Source organism: Neopelma chrysocephalum, unplaced genomic scaffold (assembly GCF_003984885.1).
Source record: "Neopelma chrysocephalum unplaced genomic scaffold, ASM398488v2 Primary Assembly neopelma1_109204, whole genome shotgun sequence".
Lineage (NCBI taxonomy): Eukaryota > Metazoa > Chordata > Aves > Passeriformes > Pipridae > Neopelma > Neopelma chrysocephalum.
In genome coordinates this window covers 1-19,594 of record NW_020927887.1, presented here as the reverse complement: position 1 = coordinate 19,594, position 19,594 = coordinate 1, and the positions used below count along the sequence as shown (strand labels likewise).

The following is a 19,594-nucleotide window of genomic DNA, read 5'->3' as shown; positions in this document are numbered from 1 at the left end:
TACCTGTGTGCCCTTGCTGTGTGTCTCATGTGATTGGATGCAAACTTGAGACATGAAAGGCTCTCTGTTGAGCCCCCCAGCAGCAGCTCAGGTGCTGTTGGTGCCTGGGCTTTGCTACACTGAAACTTGGCCTATCACCAGGTTTTTTTCCCCATACTCAGTATGAACATAAGCTCATTGACCATCTGGCTGCTTTTGCTAATCTCCTGCCCATGTCCACCGGGAGAACTCTCAGTGCCCGTGGAGAAAGCTGATTCCCAAGCCACCCCTGAACGCCGCCTTTGTCCCACATTCCGTAGGTGGTTTTGGCTTCAGCTGTGTTTCCTCACAAGTCCAGGGAGGCAGTCCAGGTCCCAGCAGTTGGCAACTGTCCACATTTGAACATGGGAGATGCCAAAGCTCTGTTTGAGGTTGCCTGTATAAACTTTTGCATCTTCCTAATGGCCATTCCCCCCCCCCCCGAAATCCTAATTCTGTTTCTGACAGAACAGTGACAGCCCGCACTTGAATATCGTGATTTGGTTTGTTTCTGTCAAACAGTTTGACAACTAATCCTCAGCCCTCTTTCAGAAGTTGTCTCTGATAACTGGATGCTGACAGTTTGCTTGCTTTCCCCCCCCCCCCAAGCTTTCACTTCTTGTTTCCTTTGCTGTCTTGCCCACTTCCTAAAGTCAGGCTTGTTCACGTCATCAGGCTGGGATGCAGATAATTAGACACATGAGTTCTGACTCTGCAATCCCATTTAAGCCTCTGTGTGCTGCAAGCTCTTCCTCAGCTTGCTGTGGCAGGAATTACAGTGGCTGTTTGAAGGGGAGCTGTGGAGTCAGTTGTCTGTGTGCAGAGCAGGGAGTTTTTCAGTGGGTATTTCCTCATACCAAGCAAAGGAGGTGGGTCATTTAAGAAAACATAACCCTTGTCTTCAGGCTGGGTCAGGTGTGGCTTGTGGGGTTTTCCAAAGCTTGTTGTGTCCTTCAGATGGAGAGGTGCCTGTTCCTCTGTGCCTGTGTGTCTCTGAATTAGGCAGAATTCTTTCAGGCCCTTCCTTTTGGCTTCAAGATACTAAAAGAGGCACCAGGAGCCTATTTGGTGTGTCCTGACTTGGACAAAGCTCCTACAAGGAGACTTGCTGCTTGATGTGCTCTTCCACGGTCAGAGGAGTTGAGACTTCATCTCCTTTCTGGTTTAGCCATGACAATTCTCTTCCCTGAGGACATCTCTCAGTTCCCTGGGATTCACAGGACTGTCTCCTGGTGATGGAGTGTCTAATTCTTCCTGGACAGAAGCTGACAGCTAATGCCTGTGACCTTTGCAAGCCACAGATGTGTTTAAACCAGAGCACACAAATGTGACAGCCAGCACACGTTGATTAGGATGGATCCTGCAGAGCTTAAATAGTCCTAAATAGCTCAATATTGGGGAAAGCTGAACAGAGGCCTTGGGGGGATTTTCTGTTATGTCTGTACATAGGAGCTATTTTAGGGCAGCGATGGTTCTGATGGAGTGAAACCTCCCTTTCCAAGTGCTTTTGTGCCATGGGTAGCTTTTATCTTGCATGTGTGAAGTAGATATGTTATTATCCACATATTCCAATGAACATTCCCTGTTTTTCTGGTCATTTTCAGCATCTAGTGAACCTCTTTGCTCGCTTGGCCACGGACAACATCGGGTACATAGACTGGGATCCGTATGTACCAAAGGTGAGAGCTCTCATTTCTCATGTGTAATTAACCCCATGTTCTTGTGGGAAGGCCCTTAGTCATATTCTTGTGATAAAATAATATATATGACCTTTGGAATCTTTCTGCTTGTAGATTTATATTTTTTTTAAAAACATGTTCGTGGTACTTACGTGGTTTTAAAAAACCAAACCCACCAAACACCTTTTGATTAGAAAATTATTTTTATGCTGATTTTATGGCATAAATTAACTTATGCCAATGTTTGTTTTTCACCTTCTCAGATTTTTACTAGGATTTTGAGGAGTTTAAATCTTCCAGTGGGGAGCAATCAGGTTGTTGTTCCAAGGTTCTTAACAAATGCTTACGACGTAGGACATGCAGTCATGTGGATCACAGCCATGATGGTGAGTAAACTTCTCCATAAAGGGAACCACAAACCCATGCAAAGCTTTAAGTATGTTTTTAAGATGAATGTTTGTGATGTTGAGTGCGCTGCAAAAGAGTGGGGTTAGTCTTTTTTCCCCAAGTTTTGTTTTCAAGTACATCGTTCCACTGTCAGTGTGGAATGGAGGTGGAAGTGTTTATTCCACAGCAGCTGCAAATGCCACTGTGGGGACACACTGGGGAACTGCTGAACCCCTGAATCCTCTTTTTAGGGTGAACCTCAGCAGATGGGGTGGAGAGAACTTGCTGTTAGTGCCGAGCTGAGGGTGGGATGGGGTTTGATGCTTTGAGGTCTTGCCGTGGGGAGAGTGCTCCGCTTGTACTTTGTGTGCTGTTAGCTGTCCATTTGAACTTGTTCTGTGTCACAAAGTTCTGTGGTTTATTCCTCCCAGGGTGGCCCAAGTAAGCTGGTGCAGAAGCACTTGTCTGGCCTGTTCAACAGCATTGCCTCTTTCTACCATCCCTCCAACAACGGGCGCTGGCTGGTGAGTGTTTGTGTGCTGCCACAATAACTTTGGCTGTCATTTCAGCCTGTCACACCTCTTGGTCAATGCCCATGTGCTCCAACAGCCAGATTCTGCTGCTGTGTGCTGCTTGGATCTTGAAAATTCAGGTCTCTGTGACCACACTGTCATTCAGACCGTGCTCTTATTTTCATGTCAGCACCACGGCTAATGGGAATGTTCTTCAAACATCTAACCTAGTTGCAGGTTGGAAGTCCAAAACAACACACCTAATTCGTGTATAGCCAGGAAAAGAAGTCAGCACTTGAAAGGATATTGATGCACAGCATCAATATTACTTGTATGGTGTAGCTTTTGTGTTGCTGACCCACTGTCTCCAAGTTCCCATGGCAGGGGGTTGGAACTGGATGGGCTTTAAGGTCCCTTCCAACCAAACTGTTCTGTGATTCTGTTAAACAAGGCAAAAGGATTTTTAATGCATCTCTACTTTGAAGCATGGTTTAACTAGTGGAATTCTCTGCTAGAGAATGTAAGAACCTCCCTGTGATAGCTGGTAGAAAGTAGAGAAGAAAATACAGCAAGGCTGGTGACAGCAGTGCTGGAGGAGCTGACTTGTATTTGCTTACACATGAATGTGCAGAGAATGCTCTCAAAGGTGCCCTAATTGCTGGTAAATAATCTTGATTCTTGAGGATGTCCTTTCTTTGTGTTTTTCCTGATTTTTTTTTTTTTAAATCCTAGGGCATAGTGCTGGCAGCATAATCACTGACATTTTGAGAAGTGAAGTTTAATGACAAATGTTGTATTTCAGAGCTCTTGCGAGTTTTCCTGTGTCGCAGCTGTGTGATTCTGAGATGTTGGGTTATTAATTGTCTCTTGAGCACTGAGGGGCTCAGATCCTGCTGCTGCCAAGCCCCTGCCCAGCATTTCTTGTGTGTTCCCAGAACAAGCTGATGAAGCTGCTGCAGAGGCTGCCCAGCGGGGTGGTGAGGAGGCTGCACCGCGAGCGCTACAAGAAGGTGACCTGGCTGACCCCGGTGCCCGAGAGCCACAAGCTCACGGACCAGGACGTGACAGACTTCGTGCAGTGCATCATCCAGCCCGTTCTCCTGGCCATGTTCAGTAAAACTGGGAGCCTGGAGGCTGCCCAGGCCCTGCAGAACCTGGCCCTGATGCGCCCTGAGTTGGTAATTCCACCTGTGCTCGAGAGGTAAGAGCAGGGGAGGACTTCCGTTTTTTATTTTAATTAATTTGATTTGTTCTGGGGCAAATGGACTGGTTCTGGAGGACTAGAGCTGTTGACAGCCCCTGTGCTTTAGGGTAGTCAGTCCTCAGGTGCTGTGCATGTCTGTGAGCATTTTGTGTCAAATAGTGGGTGGATCAGTTGAAAAAGCAACCCTTTATTCATAAGTCACCTGGTACGTTCTCTCTGGCTTTCAGTTGGGCCAGATACACGTGAGAGTTGTGTAGCAATAAACATATATTTTATATTTCTGTTTCGTTCAGGGTGTGTTACAGTTACAGGTTGTTTAAAATTGCTGTCATGGCTCTGACTTCATAAGCAAATCACCAGATATGTGCTCCCGAGAAATACTGAGCTTGCACTATTTCTAATGCCCTGGTGCCTGAAATTTCCAAAGAGAAACGTAGCTCCTTCCTGCTCCAGTGAAAAGCTTTCCTCCTGGTTCCTGTCCACATTCCCTGTGCAGTCTTTTGTACTTTTAACAACATGTATTTTAAAACCAGTGGAGAAGTGAGTTTGACTGAAGAGCACTTCCTCTGTGTTCCACACCTCACTGACTCAACTGTTTGTAAAAACTTGCTAAATCTGAACCATTTTGAGCACAGCAGGTCCAAGAAGGGCAGCAGTGCTGGGTATGGCTGCTCTGGCTGTTTTGAGAGCAGACTCCACGTCTGCTCTGCAGCTCAAACTATCCCTGGAATGTTTGCCTTGGCTGCAGTTCCACGTTCACTTGGCCGAGCTGTGCTTGGGGTGACGTAGGGCAGGGGTAGCACTGTGACTCTTGTCTGAACTGTGGCTTGGTGGTGACAGCAGGAAGTGTTGCAGTTTGCTAAAATACTGAGCGTAAAAAGAAAATGTTTATAAATCCCAGTAACCTCCCAGGTTTTGGTAGAAAGGTCTGGACTTCAGTGTAACCTGAAGCCATAGATCCCCTCTCTGTTCAGAGGCAGCCAGGGCACGTTTCCGTGCTTGCCACAAGAACCCTACACTTGAGGCTGGTGCAAGCTGTGCACTTCAGGTTCCAGCAGGGAAATCATTGTAGCTTTGAATGTAGGAGCCCATGCACTGATTATTTAACCCTGGGTTGCTGGTGGATAGCACTGATCAAGTGAAAGGAGCCTGGTAACAGGTCAGCATCGAGTCCATTGGAAAACAATGAGAAAACCATTTCAGAACCTTTGAGATTGAATTTTTCATGCAGAATTTCCTTTTTTTTTGTTTTTTTTTTTACCCTTTCTGCAGAAAACTTTTATTTTCTTTGTGACATTATCCTTCCTAACCTGACTGTCCTGGATTTTTACAGAACATACCCTGCCCTGGAGACCCTGACAGAGCCCCACCAGCTGACGGCCACCCTGAGCTGTGTCATTGGGGTGGCTCGGAGCCTGGTGTCCGGGGGCAGGTGGTTCCCCGAGGGTCCCACACACATGCTACCTCTGCTCATGAGAGCCCTGCCCGGGGTGGATCCCAACGACTTCAGCAAGTGTATGGTGAGTGGGGAAATATCTCCTTTTTTTTTAAGAAGATCGTGATCCAACCAACTCATATTTTCTTGTATTTTATAGAGAAAAATTTTTATGTTTCTCGTGTGGCCAGAATTTCTTAGCCTTTTTTTTCTGCACAGTTTTATGTATAAAAATTTAATATTGCAGCCCTCTAATTTGGGACAGTGCTTTTGGCTCACTGAACGGTGCAAAGTGATTGTGATAAGCATTGTGCTGACTTTCTGGGCAGCTCTGCACCACAAGATTAAGTAGGTGCTCCAGAGCTCCCAACAAATATTCCTAGTCTTTTAACATCAAAAGAAAGACCTATATAATAAGCTTTTCATTACATTAGGTTCTGAAAGTCCACACCTTCAGAAATTCGTATTAATTTACTTAAAACAATGTAAACATTATAGGGGTTTGTAACTTTGAAGTTTGGCACAAAATAATGGTTATTTTACTTAGAAAATTGAGAATTTTTGTACACTGCTGACTAGTAAGTTCTGTCTATGAAATCTGAAATAACTGTTGGAAGTTTTGGGGTGTAAGATTTGGGCTCTGGCGTATTTTTGGTTTTAGTATGGTTTGCTTTAGCTCCTATAAATGACAAAAGCTTTTTAATGTGTAGAGTACAATACACTAAAGAGCTTTTTGCAACTCCCAACAGATCACATTCCAGTTCATTGCAACATTTTCTACTTTGGTGCCTTTAGTAGATTGTTCCTCTGTATTGCAAGAGAGAGATGATCTTTCAGAGGTAAGTTGTGAAAACAAAGCCATCACTTAGTTTTCAATTGAATTTCTAGCAGTGTGTGATAAGATATGGATCATGTTTGCTTCTGGGCAGCGTGGCAGAGCTGATACCAGTGTGCAAATCGTGTCTTCTGAGCATTTCTTGTTGTAGGGAATGTTTAATTCATGCAATTTAATATTTAAATGTCAAAACCTAGTTGCTCAAGGGCCCTGTGTAGTGTCATTTAACTCTGCTTTGAGCAGGAGGTTGGACTGTGTTGTCTCCAGAGGTCACTTGCCATGTAAATTTTTGTATTAAAATAGCTTTGTTACTCTTAATTTTTTGAAAGTCCTTGTCACCATAAAACACAAAACAACACACAAAAAATCCCCAACTTGCTAATTATTTTAAATAGTGCATTAGGGTGGGGTTTTTTTTCATTTTTCAGAGCTGTTTTGCTCTTTAAATAAACACCTCTTCCTCTTCCCTTTCCTGACTGAGATTCTATAACTTTCTCTTGGGATGCTTTTTAATCCCCTCCAGCCAAGAGATAGTAACACCATTAGGCAGTGAGTCTTATCCCCCTTATCACCACCCCTGTTTGCTCCCAGAAGGCTTTTTGTAGCTCAGAGAGCAGCAGTAGCTGCACTTTGCCCAGATCACAAGGTGGGTTTCGTTGCCCCAGAGCTGCAGCACCCCAAAAATCAGAAGGGGTTTGTACCCTGAGGGTTTAATGTGAATATAGGTGAGGTCTGTCCCCACCTCTGGCACTCAGTGACCCCCTGGAGCAAGGCCAAAGGTTGTGTGCATGGAGCCAAACCTGATTTCACCACAGAGGTTCCTTGGATACACCTCCAGGCCAGGAAATTGGGACAGGACAGTGCAAGGAACGTGCAATAATTGTCTCTTGGAGTGTCCTCGAGCCTGTGCAGTGGGAAATGTGCTGTGGTCTGTTCTCACTTAGACACTGGAGGGGGTGTTGAAGTAGTTCATGTAGGAAATACGTCCTGTGTTGTGTTTCCTGGAGAAAAGCCAACCTCTTGTGTCTCTTCTGTGGTGGCAAACTGCAGGTGGAAAGAGAACTGTGCTCTGCATCTGCTGAGTTTGAGGATTTCGTGCTGCAGTTCATGGATAGGTGAGTGAGCTGAGGAGAGGGGAAAGCTTGGCACAAGGAACTCGATTCCAGACTTTCAAGTTTCACTTGCTAACGTTGTGTTGCATTTTGTAGGTGTTTTGGACTTATAGAGAGCAGCACACTAGAACAAACCAGAGAGGAGACTGAGACTGAGAAGATGACTCACCTGGAGAGTCTGGTGGAACTGGGGCTCTCCTCTACTTTCAGTACAATCCTTACCCAGTGTTCAAAGGACATCTTTAAGGTGTGTAAACTTCTGATTGAAGCAGCTTAATTTTGACAACTGGGGTGTTGGGATTCTTCCCGTTGTGAACTTCCACACTTAACCAAGGAAAGGGCTGGGGGGGGGAAAGGAAAACTGTATTTATATTCATCAGTACAGAGCTCTTGGGTTCTTTGTGCTCCCTGGCAAACAGATGATGAAGTCATTCTGAGAGTTTATTTTATCCCTCTGTGGGTTCAGGTTGTGATTTTTCACGTCCTGATCATTGCTGACCTACCCAATCCCCTGCTTTCCTTTTCTCCCTCTCCCTTCCACTCCTGCAGCTGGGCAAAAGAAGCTGTTCAAGGAGCTGTTGGATAATGGGATCAGCAAAGTTATCTGGATTAAAATAACTCAGAGAGAGGGGGTGGAGCATCCGTGTTGTTACGTGGACAGGTTCCTTCCTTGTAGGTTGGGTTAACACATTTATATCTGCCTTCATATATATTTTTTTTTTAGTATTTTTTTTTTTTGGAGATGCCAGGTTTTGTGCATTTTGAACCACTGCACTGGGTACTTTGATATGATTTTTGTTTGGAATCTTTTGCTTAATGTAAACCTTCAGTTAATTCTTGCGTTGTCATTGAGTATTTAATTAGTATTTTCCCTGATTTTTTCATTATTAGAGTACTCATGGGATCCACACTGTGTATAATTCAGCTTGCCTTGCAAGGTACTGGGTGGAAATAAGCTGCTTTAAAACATGCTGGGCACTTAAATAGTTGTTAATTTAATTCCCTATTTACTTGTTAAGTAAGGGATGTCTTGACTTTCCTTCCCTGTGACACATGAAATAGCAGCTTTCCTTTTGGAGACTGATTTATTATCTGTGTACTTTCTCAGAAGCACCCTAAACTTACATTAGTCAACAAGATTTATCCACCTTCTCTCTTCCCAAAGGGAATATTTTAGGCATTACACAGAGCTGCTTTCTCCCTCTTCTGACTGTTTTAAAATGTGCTTCCTGATTGCAGTCCTCTGTTTTAGAAGAGTGCAAACGCTGCCTTCTGAGTAACATCAAACATTTTGGGATACCTAGTTTTCTTTTTTTTTTTAAAGTAACCTCCATGTCTTTGTGCTCGTTTTTAGGTTGCCTTGGAGAAGGTTTTTAACTTTGCTGTTTCCAATATATTTGAGACGAGAGTCGCCGGTCGGATGGTCGCCGACATGTGCCGAGCTGCAGTAAAAGTGAGAGAACACGCTCTGAATCCACTCCACCTTCAGTTTAAAAAGGGAAAAAAAGCCAGTGCTGCTGCTTTTTCCTGTGTAATATCTTGATTTTTAGGTGGTTCTTAGTGTTACATCTTCTAAAACTGGCTGGTTGCACACGGGCAGATTTCAAGGGGTTGATTCGCACAGTGTTTTCCTCGTGTTAAATTTAGCTTTTATTGAACGAGAGTCATGAAGTCAGGCTGTAGATTGAATTGGAGCTGAGATGCAATCTAGTCTTCTCTCTTTTGTGGTGATATTGTTAGATTGTTATCAGAGTGTGTGCTGAGCTGCCCCTGGTTCTAACCCGGGCTGTGTGTGGTGCTGTTTGCAGTGCCGCCCCGAGGAGTCCCTGAAGCTCTTTGTGCCCCACTGCTGCAACGTTATAACTCACCTCACAGTCAGTAAGTTCATCTCACTTCTGGTGTTACTTGCTTGCTCTTGGGTTGGCTTTTCTTAAAAGTAAAAACAGCATCGAAAACTTGGCTGTGTTTTCCCACAACTTCATTTCAATGATGGAAAAATCCAACGTGTTGTCTAAAAAAACCAAACCACTGTGTGATCTCAGGGCAGAAATCTGTCAGACTGCAGGGCTGTGATCCTTTAAAGATGTGGCAGTTTAAAATGCCTCCAGACATTCCTCAGTTGCAGGATGTTACACTGGCTAAAGTGACTCCCAGCTGGACACGGGAGTTGGAGTGGGAAGTTGGAAGGATGCAGTGGGAGGGTTAAGAGTCAGCTTTTTGGAGTGGAAGGATCTGGTTTCTTGTTTGGAAAGCTTGGCTGCAAGTGTGGTTACAGCAGAGCTTGTCCCTTGTTCCTCTAGATGATGATGTGTTACATGATGAAGAACTAGACAAGGAGCTGCTTTGGAATCTTCAGCTTTTGTCAGAGGTATTGCAAAGAATGTTCCTCCCGTGCTTGTGTGTCACTGAATCCTCTTTAATGCCCCTGAAAGAAGAAGAAAAAATTCCATTAAACCAAAACAAGTGTATGAATGATGCTGCACAGCTTCTGTTTCTGACTTAAAATGGGACGTGAGTGGCCGTTGTTTGAAGAAGAGAAACACAGTGTGCACGTGGAATGAAATTAAAGCATTTAATACAATTATTGAGGGGGAGAGAAAGAAGAGGGATCGATGCAGGGGGAAAACATGAGATGCTTTTGGTAGATATGAGTACTTTTAATTTAAGTTTTAAATGTATGTGAGTATTGCTAGGAAATTTGGAAGGAGGTGGATGTCACAGTCCCTTCTGTGTCACTCAAACCTGTCCAGCAGCCGTGGCAGTGGCAGTCCACGAGCAAGCCCAGCCTTCCAGCTGAGTTCAGTGTGACACAGGGGAATGGCCCCTCCAACAGCACTGATGGTTTGCCATGTTCCTCTCCCCTCCCAGATCACCCGTGTGGATGGAAAGCAACTGCTTGTGTACAGGGAGCAGTTTGGGAAGATACTGCAGCGCACCCTCCACTTGAACTGTAAGCAGGGTTACATTCTGTCTTGTAACCTACTGCACCACCTTCTTCGTTCTGCTACACTTATCTACCCCACAGAGTACTGCAGTGTGCCAGGTGGCTTTGACAAGCCTCTTTCTGAATACTTTCCTATCAAGGCAAGGATTTTCATTTATTTAGGATTAGAGGATTTGACTTTTTTTGTTTTTTTTTCTTTTTTAAACAATCATACGCTGTGTGGCTCGGTTTTATTTGGAGGTTTCTGAACGGAGGCAGCAGCAGTGGAAAGTGTAATTGCAAGATGCTTTGAAAGCAAAGTGACATGTTAATTAAAATGATATCAGTAGCAAAAAATGAGTACTGACTGTTGTTTGAGTATAGTTTTACAGTGGGTTGTGATATGTGTTTTACCAGGGTTGCATGACTACAATAATACACAGCAAGGAGATGGGGCACTTTACAGGTCAGCAGAATAATCAATAAACAGTGATTCTGCTGAGCTCAAGATAAATGAAAGCAGAAGTGACAATATTAAAAGTGACTGGTGCTGTCAGAAGTCATGTGCTGGTTGTCTGTTAAGATTTGAGGTTGATCTCTGTGTTCCACATGAACAGTGCAGCAGTTCCCAGCTGGCCTGTTTGAAAATACAACTGCATTTTTGCTGAAAAAATGTTCTTTTGCATAACCTCCCAACTGCAGATAATCCAGTGCTTGTTACTGAAAGCCAGTACAGTTTTATAACTGCTGGGAACATCCAGTTGGGCCAGTTAATCATTTCAAAACAAACAAATATCCTGGGTGCCCCAACAGAAAATGAAACAAACAAAAAACCCCCACGTATTTTTTAAATTCCTCGTCTGAAATTGAAAAAATTCACAGTTACTTTGATGTTCTCTACGGGACTCTAAAAAGTCTGAATTGTACTTAAGAATGTGGCTGAATTTGTATCCAGTCAAAGGAATAATCAAGTTATATTTCAGTTAGACCTGTGCAGTCCTTTTCCTTTTAGTGCTTTCAGATATGTGTTTGTTTTTTTTTTTTTTCAGGTATGTGTAGACATTGTAGAGGTTTGGGATTTCTGTGTGGTTTTACATTATTGTTTTTCCTAGAATTGTCAGGATAACTGTGTTACAGCATTAGCTAGTTAACACTAGGGGGTTTTTTATTAATATTAAATGCTAATTTTTTTAAAACCATAATTTGTTTCGTAGATGGAATAACAATAAATGTCTGTATTTCCTATAGGACTGGGGTAAGCCAGGTGACCTGTGGAACTTGGACATCCAGTGGCATGTTCCCTCATCCGAGGAGATAAACTTTGCTTTTTATTTGCTGGATACTTTCCTGCAGCCTGAGCTCACCAGGCTGGAGCTCTATGCACTTGGAGAACTGGAGATGTCCAGGTGAGATGGAGAAAAGGTGCATTTGGCCACCCACAGGGATTATTGACAATCATACTGGCACTGCAAAAATTAAGCAGTCAAATACTGTAATGCTGCACTGACTTTAACATTGTTCTAAGATCTCCAAGATTTTTAACTTAAGAATACATGGAGCTTGGAAGTGTGTTCCATGAAATGGATAGCATGATTTTAAACAGAAATAAATATATAGACCCTTTACCAAGTTATTTAAAACAAATTGTGGAACAGAATTGGAGTGGATCCTGATTCCACTGAACTGCAGGCAGCAGTAAGGGATTCCTTCCTCTGGACTCTTCCCTTGTTTTGGCACAGCCATTTATTTGTGTCCCTAAGCCATGCAGTGGAACACGAGGCTGATGTGGCTTTGGGAATGTGCCTTTTTCCACTCCCTCCCTGAGAAGAAGTGGATTCAGTGCTCTGAATCTGTCCCTGCAGGGCTGGAGCTGAGTCAGGGAGGTCACCAGCAGGAACATTGTTGCCCAGTCTTGTTACTAGCCCAGATGTTGCCCTCCCCTCTGGGTGGCATTGAGGCTTGGCTTCAGGAGGGAGAACATCTGCAGGCTGAAGATTTTGCCTGGTTTGCAGGACCCATTTAAAGCAATGTCTCTCTTCAGAGAAAAAAATTGTAATGCTTAAGAAAGAGTTTGATGGATTGTTTTGATTCTCACTTGGACACCCTTCAGTCATTTAAGAACAGAGATGAGAATAATATGCCACTGGCCTTGCCTGAAAAATTAGAGGAAATGAAAAGAAGATTCAGCAATATTCATTTCACAAACCCCAGCACTTTTCTTGAATACCATTTATGGGCTGTGCTCAGCCATTGCCAGCGAGGTGATGTTCAAGCTGGATATCTGGGACATGAAATATGGATCAAAAGAGTCTGTAGAATCACTGCTGAAAAACTGGAATAATTTCATTGAAGAAAAGAATCTTGAAGCACAACTAGAAGCTGCTCCTCAAATCTGTGAAGATTTGAAAAAAACAAAACCATGTGTGGTCCTGATTTTAGGTGGGGACCCTCAAGAAATCAGCAAACCTTTTAAGACAGTGGAGCCAAAGATTTCCATGTGCAAAGACCATGTTTCCAGTGTAAATACCACCTTACAGAAAGTCCTGTCCTCCTGGAGTAATTGTACAGAAAACAATCACTTTGTTAAAGACGTGGCTGGAAGAAAACAGAAATGAGAATCCGAAAGAGATCCCAAAATTCTTAGTGCAGAGCTGAGTTTAATGTGTGCTGGGGCATTTACAGGTGTCAAAGAGCCCTGGAGCTGTTTACAGGCCTGACATCCCAAGCACTGTTTATTCCTCCTGTTAAACCTTCCTGTCCTTGCAGCTAAATATACCTCAGCTGATATTTGGTCACGTGCTGCCAAGCAGGGAATGCTGTGTCACATTCCTACAGATTTTCCTGTCTGACCAGGTTACTAAAAACAGCAGCTCCTGCTTTAGCTGAGAGGGGTTTAAAAGGAATTCCTTAATTCCCTGAATGAACACAGAAGTTGTTCGGATTGTTGCATCCCCGTGGTGGGAAGGAATTGGCTCAGCCTTGGGGTGAGGAGTTATTTCGTAGGTTTTTGTCTGAGATTTAGATAAAATTTATTAAAGAGATTTTTTTTTTTGGAGCAAAGCTGCCTGTTTTCACATTAGCTGATCTCGTTATCTGATAATGAGAATGTGAATTCTCATAACCAGAATTATGATCATAATTATCAGAATGTGAAATCTCCCAAGTTTTTCAGAAAATGGAGTTAAAAGTCCTGTGGTTCTGTGATAGAATTAAGTTGGATCAAACGAGCACGGCTTGATTTCCTCCAGTGCTCCCTCCTGTGTTTAGGACTGATGTACCTAAAAGAAAAAAGCTTTCAGAAACCTTCACAAAAAAGATATGGTTCATCATTTGTGTGTTTTCAAGGATTTAACAGAGAAGTAACCAGGTTTTCCTCTTTGTTTAAGAGATGATGTGCAGCAGAGTCTTGCCATTGTGCATAACTGCCTGATTGGTTCTGGGAACATTCTGCCTCCTCTGAAAGGAGAAAGGGTGGCTCATCTGTAAGTAAAACTTATTTGTATATCCCATATGTCATTACTTTTATATTATTTTTATTTATATATATATATATATATTATTTTTATATCCCATATATGTCCCTGCCTCTGACAAACAGTCTGACCCACGTAGGGGTGGTTAATTTATAAATGTGACAACAGAGACGTATTATTAGTAAATCCAAATATCTTTGGGCTGCTAACTTTTAAATTTAACTTGTTAAAATGAATGAAATGGCAGTGAAATGCACCTCCTCAATGATTTCTAATCCTTGGTTTGTTCTCATGCAGGGTCCCAAGCCTGGTGTCTTTGGAAGAGACAAAACTCTACACTGGTGTTGACTATGGTGAGTAGATCCTAATTCTGGTCAGGCAGGTCCTGGGTGTTGTTTTCTTTCTTTCTTCCTTTTTCTGCAGTTCTTTTGGAGACCATAATTTTGATTCTTCTCTTTGCATTACGTGGGCATTGTTAAAACTGATGGGAGCAGCGTCCTCGGAAATATTATTTTTGCAATGGTCCATACTGCCAGTTCTGCCCAGTCTGCTCTGGCTTTCCCTTGGTTTGCTTGTCTATAAACTGCTTTTTATGCTATCATATAATAAAGGCAAAATGTTTCATTTTCTTCCAGATTTCTCAAGGGAGAATTACCGAGAAACAATCGCAAGGGTTACAAGGAAACTGCTGCGTAAGTCCAGCCTCTCCTCCAGCTAAAAACTGCTGTGTTGTGCTTTATGATTTTACAGATGAGACAATTTGTTTACTTTGCCTTTAATTCCTAAATTTAAGCTTTGTAGAAACGTTGTTAATTTTTGAAAGCTCTTTGCCTGTCTGATAATAAGCTGCTTCTCTCCCAATTGCAGGCTACATTCTTGATCATTCAGAAGATGACACCAAGTCTCTGTTTCTAATAATAAAGGTATACTTTCAATTTCTAATAATGAAGGTATACTTTTAATTTGTAATGCTTAAGGCAAGGTGGCTTGTTTTGCAAAATAATCACTCTTGCCCTCTCTTTCTTCCCACAGATCATTAGTGATGTTTTACAGTTCCAGGGGTCTCACAAGCACGAGTTTGATTCGCGATGGAAGAGCTTTAATCTGGTGAAAAAATCCATGGAGAACAGGGTCAGTGGTTCTGCTGTGTAAAGCTTTGGGGAGGGGTGGAAATAGTTCCTAAGTTGCTGATATGATCCTGAAATCTAAACCAAATTATGTTGTATTTTTTAAATTTTTTTACAGCTTCAAGGAAAGAAACAACATATCAGAGCTCTGCTGATTGACAGGGTTATGTTGCAGCATGAGGTAATTCTTCCCCCTCAATCCTTACTAATTACTTTCCTCGAAAAAACTCATTTGCACAGTTTGCTAAATGTCATCATAACAATAATCCTGCTTTAGTGTTTCTTTGGTATGTGTGAAATGGAAAAAACAATCTGTCCTTTATTTGTGTTTTCTCCATGGATTCAGCTGAGAACACTAACGATGGAAGGCTGTGAATATAAAACTTCCCACCAGGAGATGATCAGGGATCTTCTGTGTTTGTCCACGAGTTCCTATGGTCAGGTGAGGAGCAGCCCCTTTCAACTGAAATATGAGCAGTGTTTTGTTGATCTCTTCAGTGGTTATATATTCTAAACCTGCTATTCCATCTGTTTGCTTTTCAAATGACCTGAAAAACACTTTGTTTCTGGCAACATGAAGAAAATTCTTTAACTTTAGCTGTTCTCAAATAAATGCCAGAAACAAGAGGTAGGTTTTTCTGAACAGCTCTGAGAAGGGTGAGGTGTTCACAACCTCCTGCCAGTAATTTTGTTTCTGTGCACAAATAGAAAGTCAGCTCTGAGAAGGGTGAGGTGTTTATAAACCTCCTCCAAGTAATTTTGTCTCTGAAATGGATGAGGATGGTTTTGTTTGTTTTTTTTTAGTCCTTGTGTTTTGTTTTAGGTGATTTCCTAGTGATGTCTCTGTCCCCACACAGGTCAGGAGTAAAGCTCAGCAGGCATTCTTCACAGCTCTGGGGACCTACAACTTCTGCTGCAGAGACATCATTCCCTTGGTCCTGGAGTTCCTGCGTCCCGACCGGCAGGATGTCACCCAAAAGCAATTTAAAGTACTGGCTCCTTCCCTTTGTGTTGGGTCTCTTCAAAGTGCCTTTATGGGGGAATTTGTAATGGTGAAAGTGCTTGTTTGTATCAGCATCACTAATATTTTTGTGGCTTGTGCATGACAAGTGTAAGGAATTGCTTGTGTTGGATCTGTTTTCAACAGGAATTTTGTGTTTATATTGGTTCCTGATTCCATTGGTTGCTCAGGTGTCACCAAAATGGGTGTTGAGGCCTATTTTTAACTTCTGGAATGGGAATTGAGGAGCTGCAGTCAAGGTGGCAGCACTCATGAAGCAGTTGTGAATCATCTCTCCTCTAATGCAATTCAGAAATCAGCCATTCTGGGGATAAATTAATTGGCAGGGCTTCCAATCTCATTAAATGAAGAGGAATCTGTGAGAAACCTTCAGTTATTTTGACAGTGAGGCCGCATAGCTGAGTGTTTATGGGACATTTGGATGAGTTGGGAGCTGCAGATGAATTTTTATTCCGTGCTGTCACACAGGAGCAAGGCTTTAACCTTCCCAAACTCCCTCTCTCGTTTCCCAGGGTGCCTTATATTGTCTCCTTGGAAATCACAGCGGGGTGTGCCTGGCAAACCTCCACGACTGGGATTGCATTGCACAGACCTGGCCAGCCATTGTCTCCTCTGGGCTTAGCAAAGCCATGTCCTTGGAAAAACCATCCATAGTCAGACTCTTTGATGACCTGGCAGAGAAAATCCATCGGCAGTACGAGACCATTGGGCTGGATTTTGCAGTAAGTGACAGGTTGCTCGGGGTTAATTAATAGAAGCAATCCATAAACGACTTTTATTCTTAATGAAATACTAAAATTTATTCTTACCTTTGTTTTAAAATAGAATAAAACACATTTTTGGGAGAAATAATTCTGCTGTGTGGGCACAAAAGGTTGTGTTCCCTGCTTCAGGCTTGGCTGTGTGGACAAGGAAATTCTGCTCTCTGCTTATTTCAAAACAGACATTAAAAACTTTTTAAGTGAAGTCCCAAATCTTTTCATTCCCCCTCGATAGGTCCCAGAGAAATGCATGGAGGCAGCTGTCCTGCTGCAAAAGTCAGCTCATCCAGAATCAGACTTCACAGGTCTTGGTTCAGAGGAAATCCAGCTGGGAATTCAGCGACAGAAGGAGAAGAGCGCTGAGGCTCTGCGGTGAGTTCAGCTTCCCTTCACACCAGCCTGTGCTCCTTGGATTTACTGCACATCAAATGGAGTCACCCAAAAGGGCTAAAATGGGAAATCCACAGTGCCCAGGCATTGGTGGGCTGTATCTTCTCTCTTGACTTGGCAACCTCTGTCTTCTGGGCTCATCCATCCTTCCTTCCTTCCTTGGCAGCCTCTGTCTTCTGCCCTCCTGTTTCCTTTTGGCCTCCTCCTTTTTGCCTTTGCTCACCTTTTGCTGAGGAGCTTTTGTCCTGTTTTAACTGGTTCTCTCAGTACCATCTGGCTGATGATTACCCTCTGTTTCTCTCAGGAACTACGAGAACTTGGTCAACATGCTGCTGGACTGTGTGGAACAGAGGAACCTGTAAGTCTCCCTTTCTGTGCATGAGAGTTGTTTTGGGTGGCTACATGATTAAATATCCATGGCATCCAGGAGGGCAGTTAGCATGGTCTTGGATTCATTTCCACTGGGAGCTTGATGTGTTAATATGAGGCATCACCACATCTTGGAGTTAAGCTTTTTTCTCTAATTTGTCTGACCTGGGAGTTACTGGGAGTTTTAACATTTATATTTTTTTGTCCTGGGAACAAAGCTCTAGCCCTATCTGTGCAATACTAACACTGACATCCAAATATGTTCTAATTCTTACCATAATATTTGTGTTTAAAAGCTTGTGAAGGAACATCCCTGTAGGTCTGTGTTTTATTGAAATGCCAAGATGAACAAACCACCACAAACTCGAACATTTGTTGGCCACTTGTGTGTGTGCCCAGAGGGCAGAGGAAATGTTAGTCCAAGTGTATTTACATCATCTTAACACATAAAATAATTTGTGTGTGCGGCTGTGGTCCTTAACACTGTGTTTTGAATATCTGGGGGTTGTTTTTAGGCCCTGGAAGTTCGAGCACATCAGCATTGGCTTCCTGTCCCTGCTGCTGAGGGACGACCGGCCCCTGCCCGCCCGGGCCATCAGGTTCTTCGTGCAGTGTCTCAACCACGATGCCATCGTGGTCAGGAAGGTAAAAAAACCCCAAAGAACTTCCTTCCTTTGCCTTGCAGCTCCTAGGGGTTAGGGATAAAGCCCAAAAAGGGGGGGTGGATCTCCCTCCTCCTCCCCCTCCCAGCCGCGCACGTGCCCGACGCTCCTCGTGCAGGGAGACGAGCCTTGGCAGTGCTGTGCTGTGACATATGTAAAGTCTGTAAACTGTGAAAAGTGTGGGATGGAGCCAGTCCTCCTTATTTATTGCAGAATTTCTTTTGCAGATGGCTGCTTTTTTCCCCCCACCTGCACTTTATTATTTGAAGGGAGCCATCTCTGTGTGTTTTGTTTGTTCCGTTGTTGCCTCGGTGAGGCTCGAAACTTAAACCTTTTTTCCTCCCCCCACATTATTAAAACAACATCAAATTAAAGTTATTAAACTCAAATGATTAGTGGGGAGGTTTTTCTGGGCTATAAAGTCATGTTATTTCCCCTGAAATAACCAGGATTGGTTCCTTTTGGCTGTGACCAAGTTCACTCCATCGTTCACTGGGTTTTTAGGGATGATGAGCCACATCCTTGTGGGGGGAAATGTGTGGAATGGGTACATTAATGGCCATTTCTTCCTTTCAGGTGGCCATCTCAGCTGTGGCTGGGATTCTCAAGCAGCTCAAGAGAACACACAAGAAAGTGCCCATCTGCCCTTACGAAATAAGTAAGTTTTATTTAATATAAGCAACGTCTTACATTTATCCTAAGACGTTTCAAAAAGCTTTTCTGGTTAAATTAAACATAGAATCACAAGCTTTTATTTTTTCTCTTGTGGTTAATGTCCTAAACAAATAGGTATATATTATATAGGTAATGTAATTATACAGGTATATAATTGGTAATTTTTCAGTTTTAGAGTTTTTTTTTTTAAACAGTCCTGTGTTTGCAAGGGTGTATATTCAGCTATTCACCTCTTAAAAGTGGGTTAAAACTTCAGAGATTCTCCTTTCAGAAAGCTTTGTCACTTGTGAGAATTTGTACATCTCCTTTTTGATTTTTTTTTTTTTAAATAATTTCAAATCCCATAAATTAATAGAGAGATCTCTTCCATTGGTGTTCCTTTCAGTCTCCTAAGGCTGTAGATTCGGGGCAGTGGGACACAAAAGCTCTTCAGAATGTTTTAGTAAATCACACTAACGTTTTGTGGGACTGTTAATGGGCAAGTTTGATGCTGAATAAATTCCTATGGGAGCAGGTGGGAGCCCAAAGCCTTCCAGGATCCAGGCTGGGGACAGACCCGACAACCAGTGGCTGCACTACAACAGCCAGAGCTTGCCAAAGACCAAGGAAGCTTGGGAATCCTGTTGTTTTGTGGAGAAAACACACTGGGGGTATTACACCTGGCCACAGTGAGTACCATCAGAGCTGGGAGAGCCTGCAGGAAAAACCCTCTGGGAAATTAAATGATGGTTTACTAGGATATTTAATTTTTTTAATTGAACCACAAAAAAATACTGTATATTTTGTCCTATTTGCTGCTTGCTTGTTTGTAATAATTCTGTTGTGGGGCAAAACCTTTGGTAACAAACTTCATTCTTTTGTCGTAAATTGTCTTGGAAATTTTGATCTTCTGGGGCTGAGTTATCCCCCAACTCCAAAATATTTATCACCCTGTTAATTGAGAATATAGAAACATTGAGAATATAGAAACATTGAGAATACAGAAACATTGAGAATACAGAAACATTGAGA

At 42.8% G+C, this 19,594-nt stretch overlaps 1 protein-coding gene across 1 annotated transcript in view; it reads left to right on the top strand.

Annotated features, from left to right (window-relative positions):
* LOC113962124 (proteasome activator complex subunit 4) overlaps positions 1 to 19,524 on the top strand; it is a 31,129-nt gene extending 11,605 nt beyond the window's left edge. Inside the window, exons 7-33 of the mRNA XM_027672928.1 lie at positions 1,623 to 1,697; positions 1,961 to 2,083; positions 2,516 to 2,608; positions 3,532 to 3,797; positions 5,134 to 5,320; positions 5,985 to 6,074; positions 7,121 to 7,185; positions 7,279 to 7,429; positions 8,537 to 8,635; positions 8,991 to 9,060; positions 9,483 to 9,550; positions 10,051 to 10,266; positions 11,354 to 11,511; positions 13,492 to 13,587; positions 13,876 to 13,931; positions 14,214 to 14,270; positions 14,446 to 14,501; positions 14,611 to 14,709; positions 14,824 to 14,886; positions 15,052 to 15,147; positions 15,563 to 15,694; positions 16,239 to 16,448; positions 16,723 to 16,859; positions 17,182 to 17,235; positions 17,762 to 17,891; positions 18,485 to 18,566; positions 19,098 to 19,524. Of these exons, the coding sequence (XP_027528729.1) occupies positions 1,623 to 1,697; positions 1,961 to 2,083; positions 2,516 to 2,608; positions 3,532 to 3,797; positions 5,134 to 5,320; positions 5,985 to 6,074; positions 7,121 to 7,185; positions 7,279 to 7,429; positions 8,537 to 8,635; positions 8,991 to 9,060; positions 9,483 to 9,550; positions 10,051 to 10,266; positions 11,354 to 11,511; positions 13,492 to 13,587; positions 13,876 to 13,931; positions 14,214 to 14,270; positions 14,446 to 14,501; positions 14,611 to 14,709; positions 14,824 to 14,886; positions 15,052 to 15,147; positions 15,563 to 15,694; positions 16,239 to 16,448; positions 16,723 to 16,859; positions 17,182 to 17,235; positions 17,762 to 17,891; positions 18,485 to 18,566; positions 19,098 to 19,255 (3,087 nt within the window). The 3' untranslated portion in view covers positions 19,256 to 19,524. The remainder of the gene's footprint in view (positions 1 to 1,622; positions 1,698 to 1,960; positions 2,084 to 2,515; positions 2,609 to 3,531; positions 3,798 to 5,133; positions 5,321 to 5,984; positions 6,075 to 7,120; positions 7,186 to 7,278; positions 7,430 to 8,536; positions 8,636 to 8,990; positions 9,061 to 9,482; positions 9,551 to 10,050; positions 10,267 to 11,353; positions 11,512 to 13,491; positions 13,588 to 13,875; positions 13,932 to 14,213; positions 14,271 to 14,445; positions 14,502 to 14,610; positions 14,710 to 14,823; positions 14,887 to 15,051; positions 15,148 to 15,562; positions 15,695 to 16,238; positions 16,449 to 16,722; positions 16,860 to 17,181; positions 17,236 to 17,761; positions 17,892 to 18,484; positions 18,567 to 19,097) is intronic.
* The last annotated feature ends 70 nt before the right edge of the window (positions 19,525 to 19,594 follow it).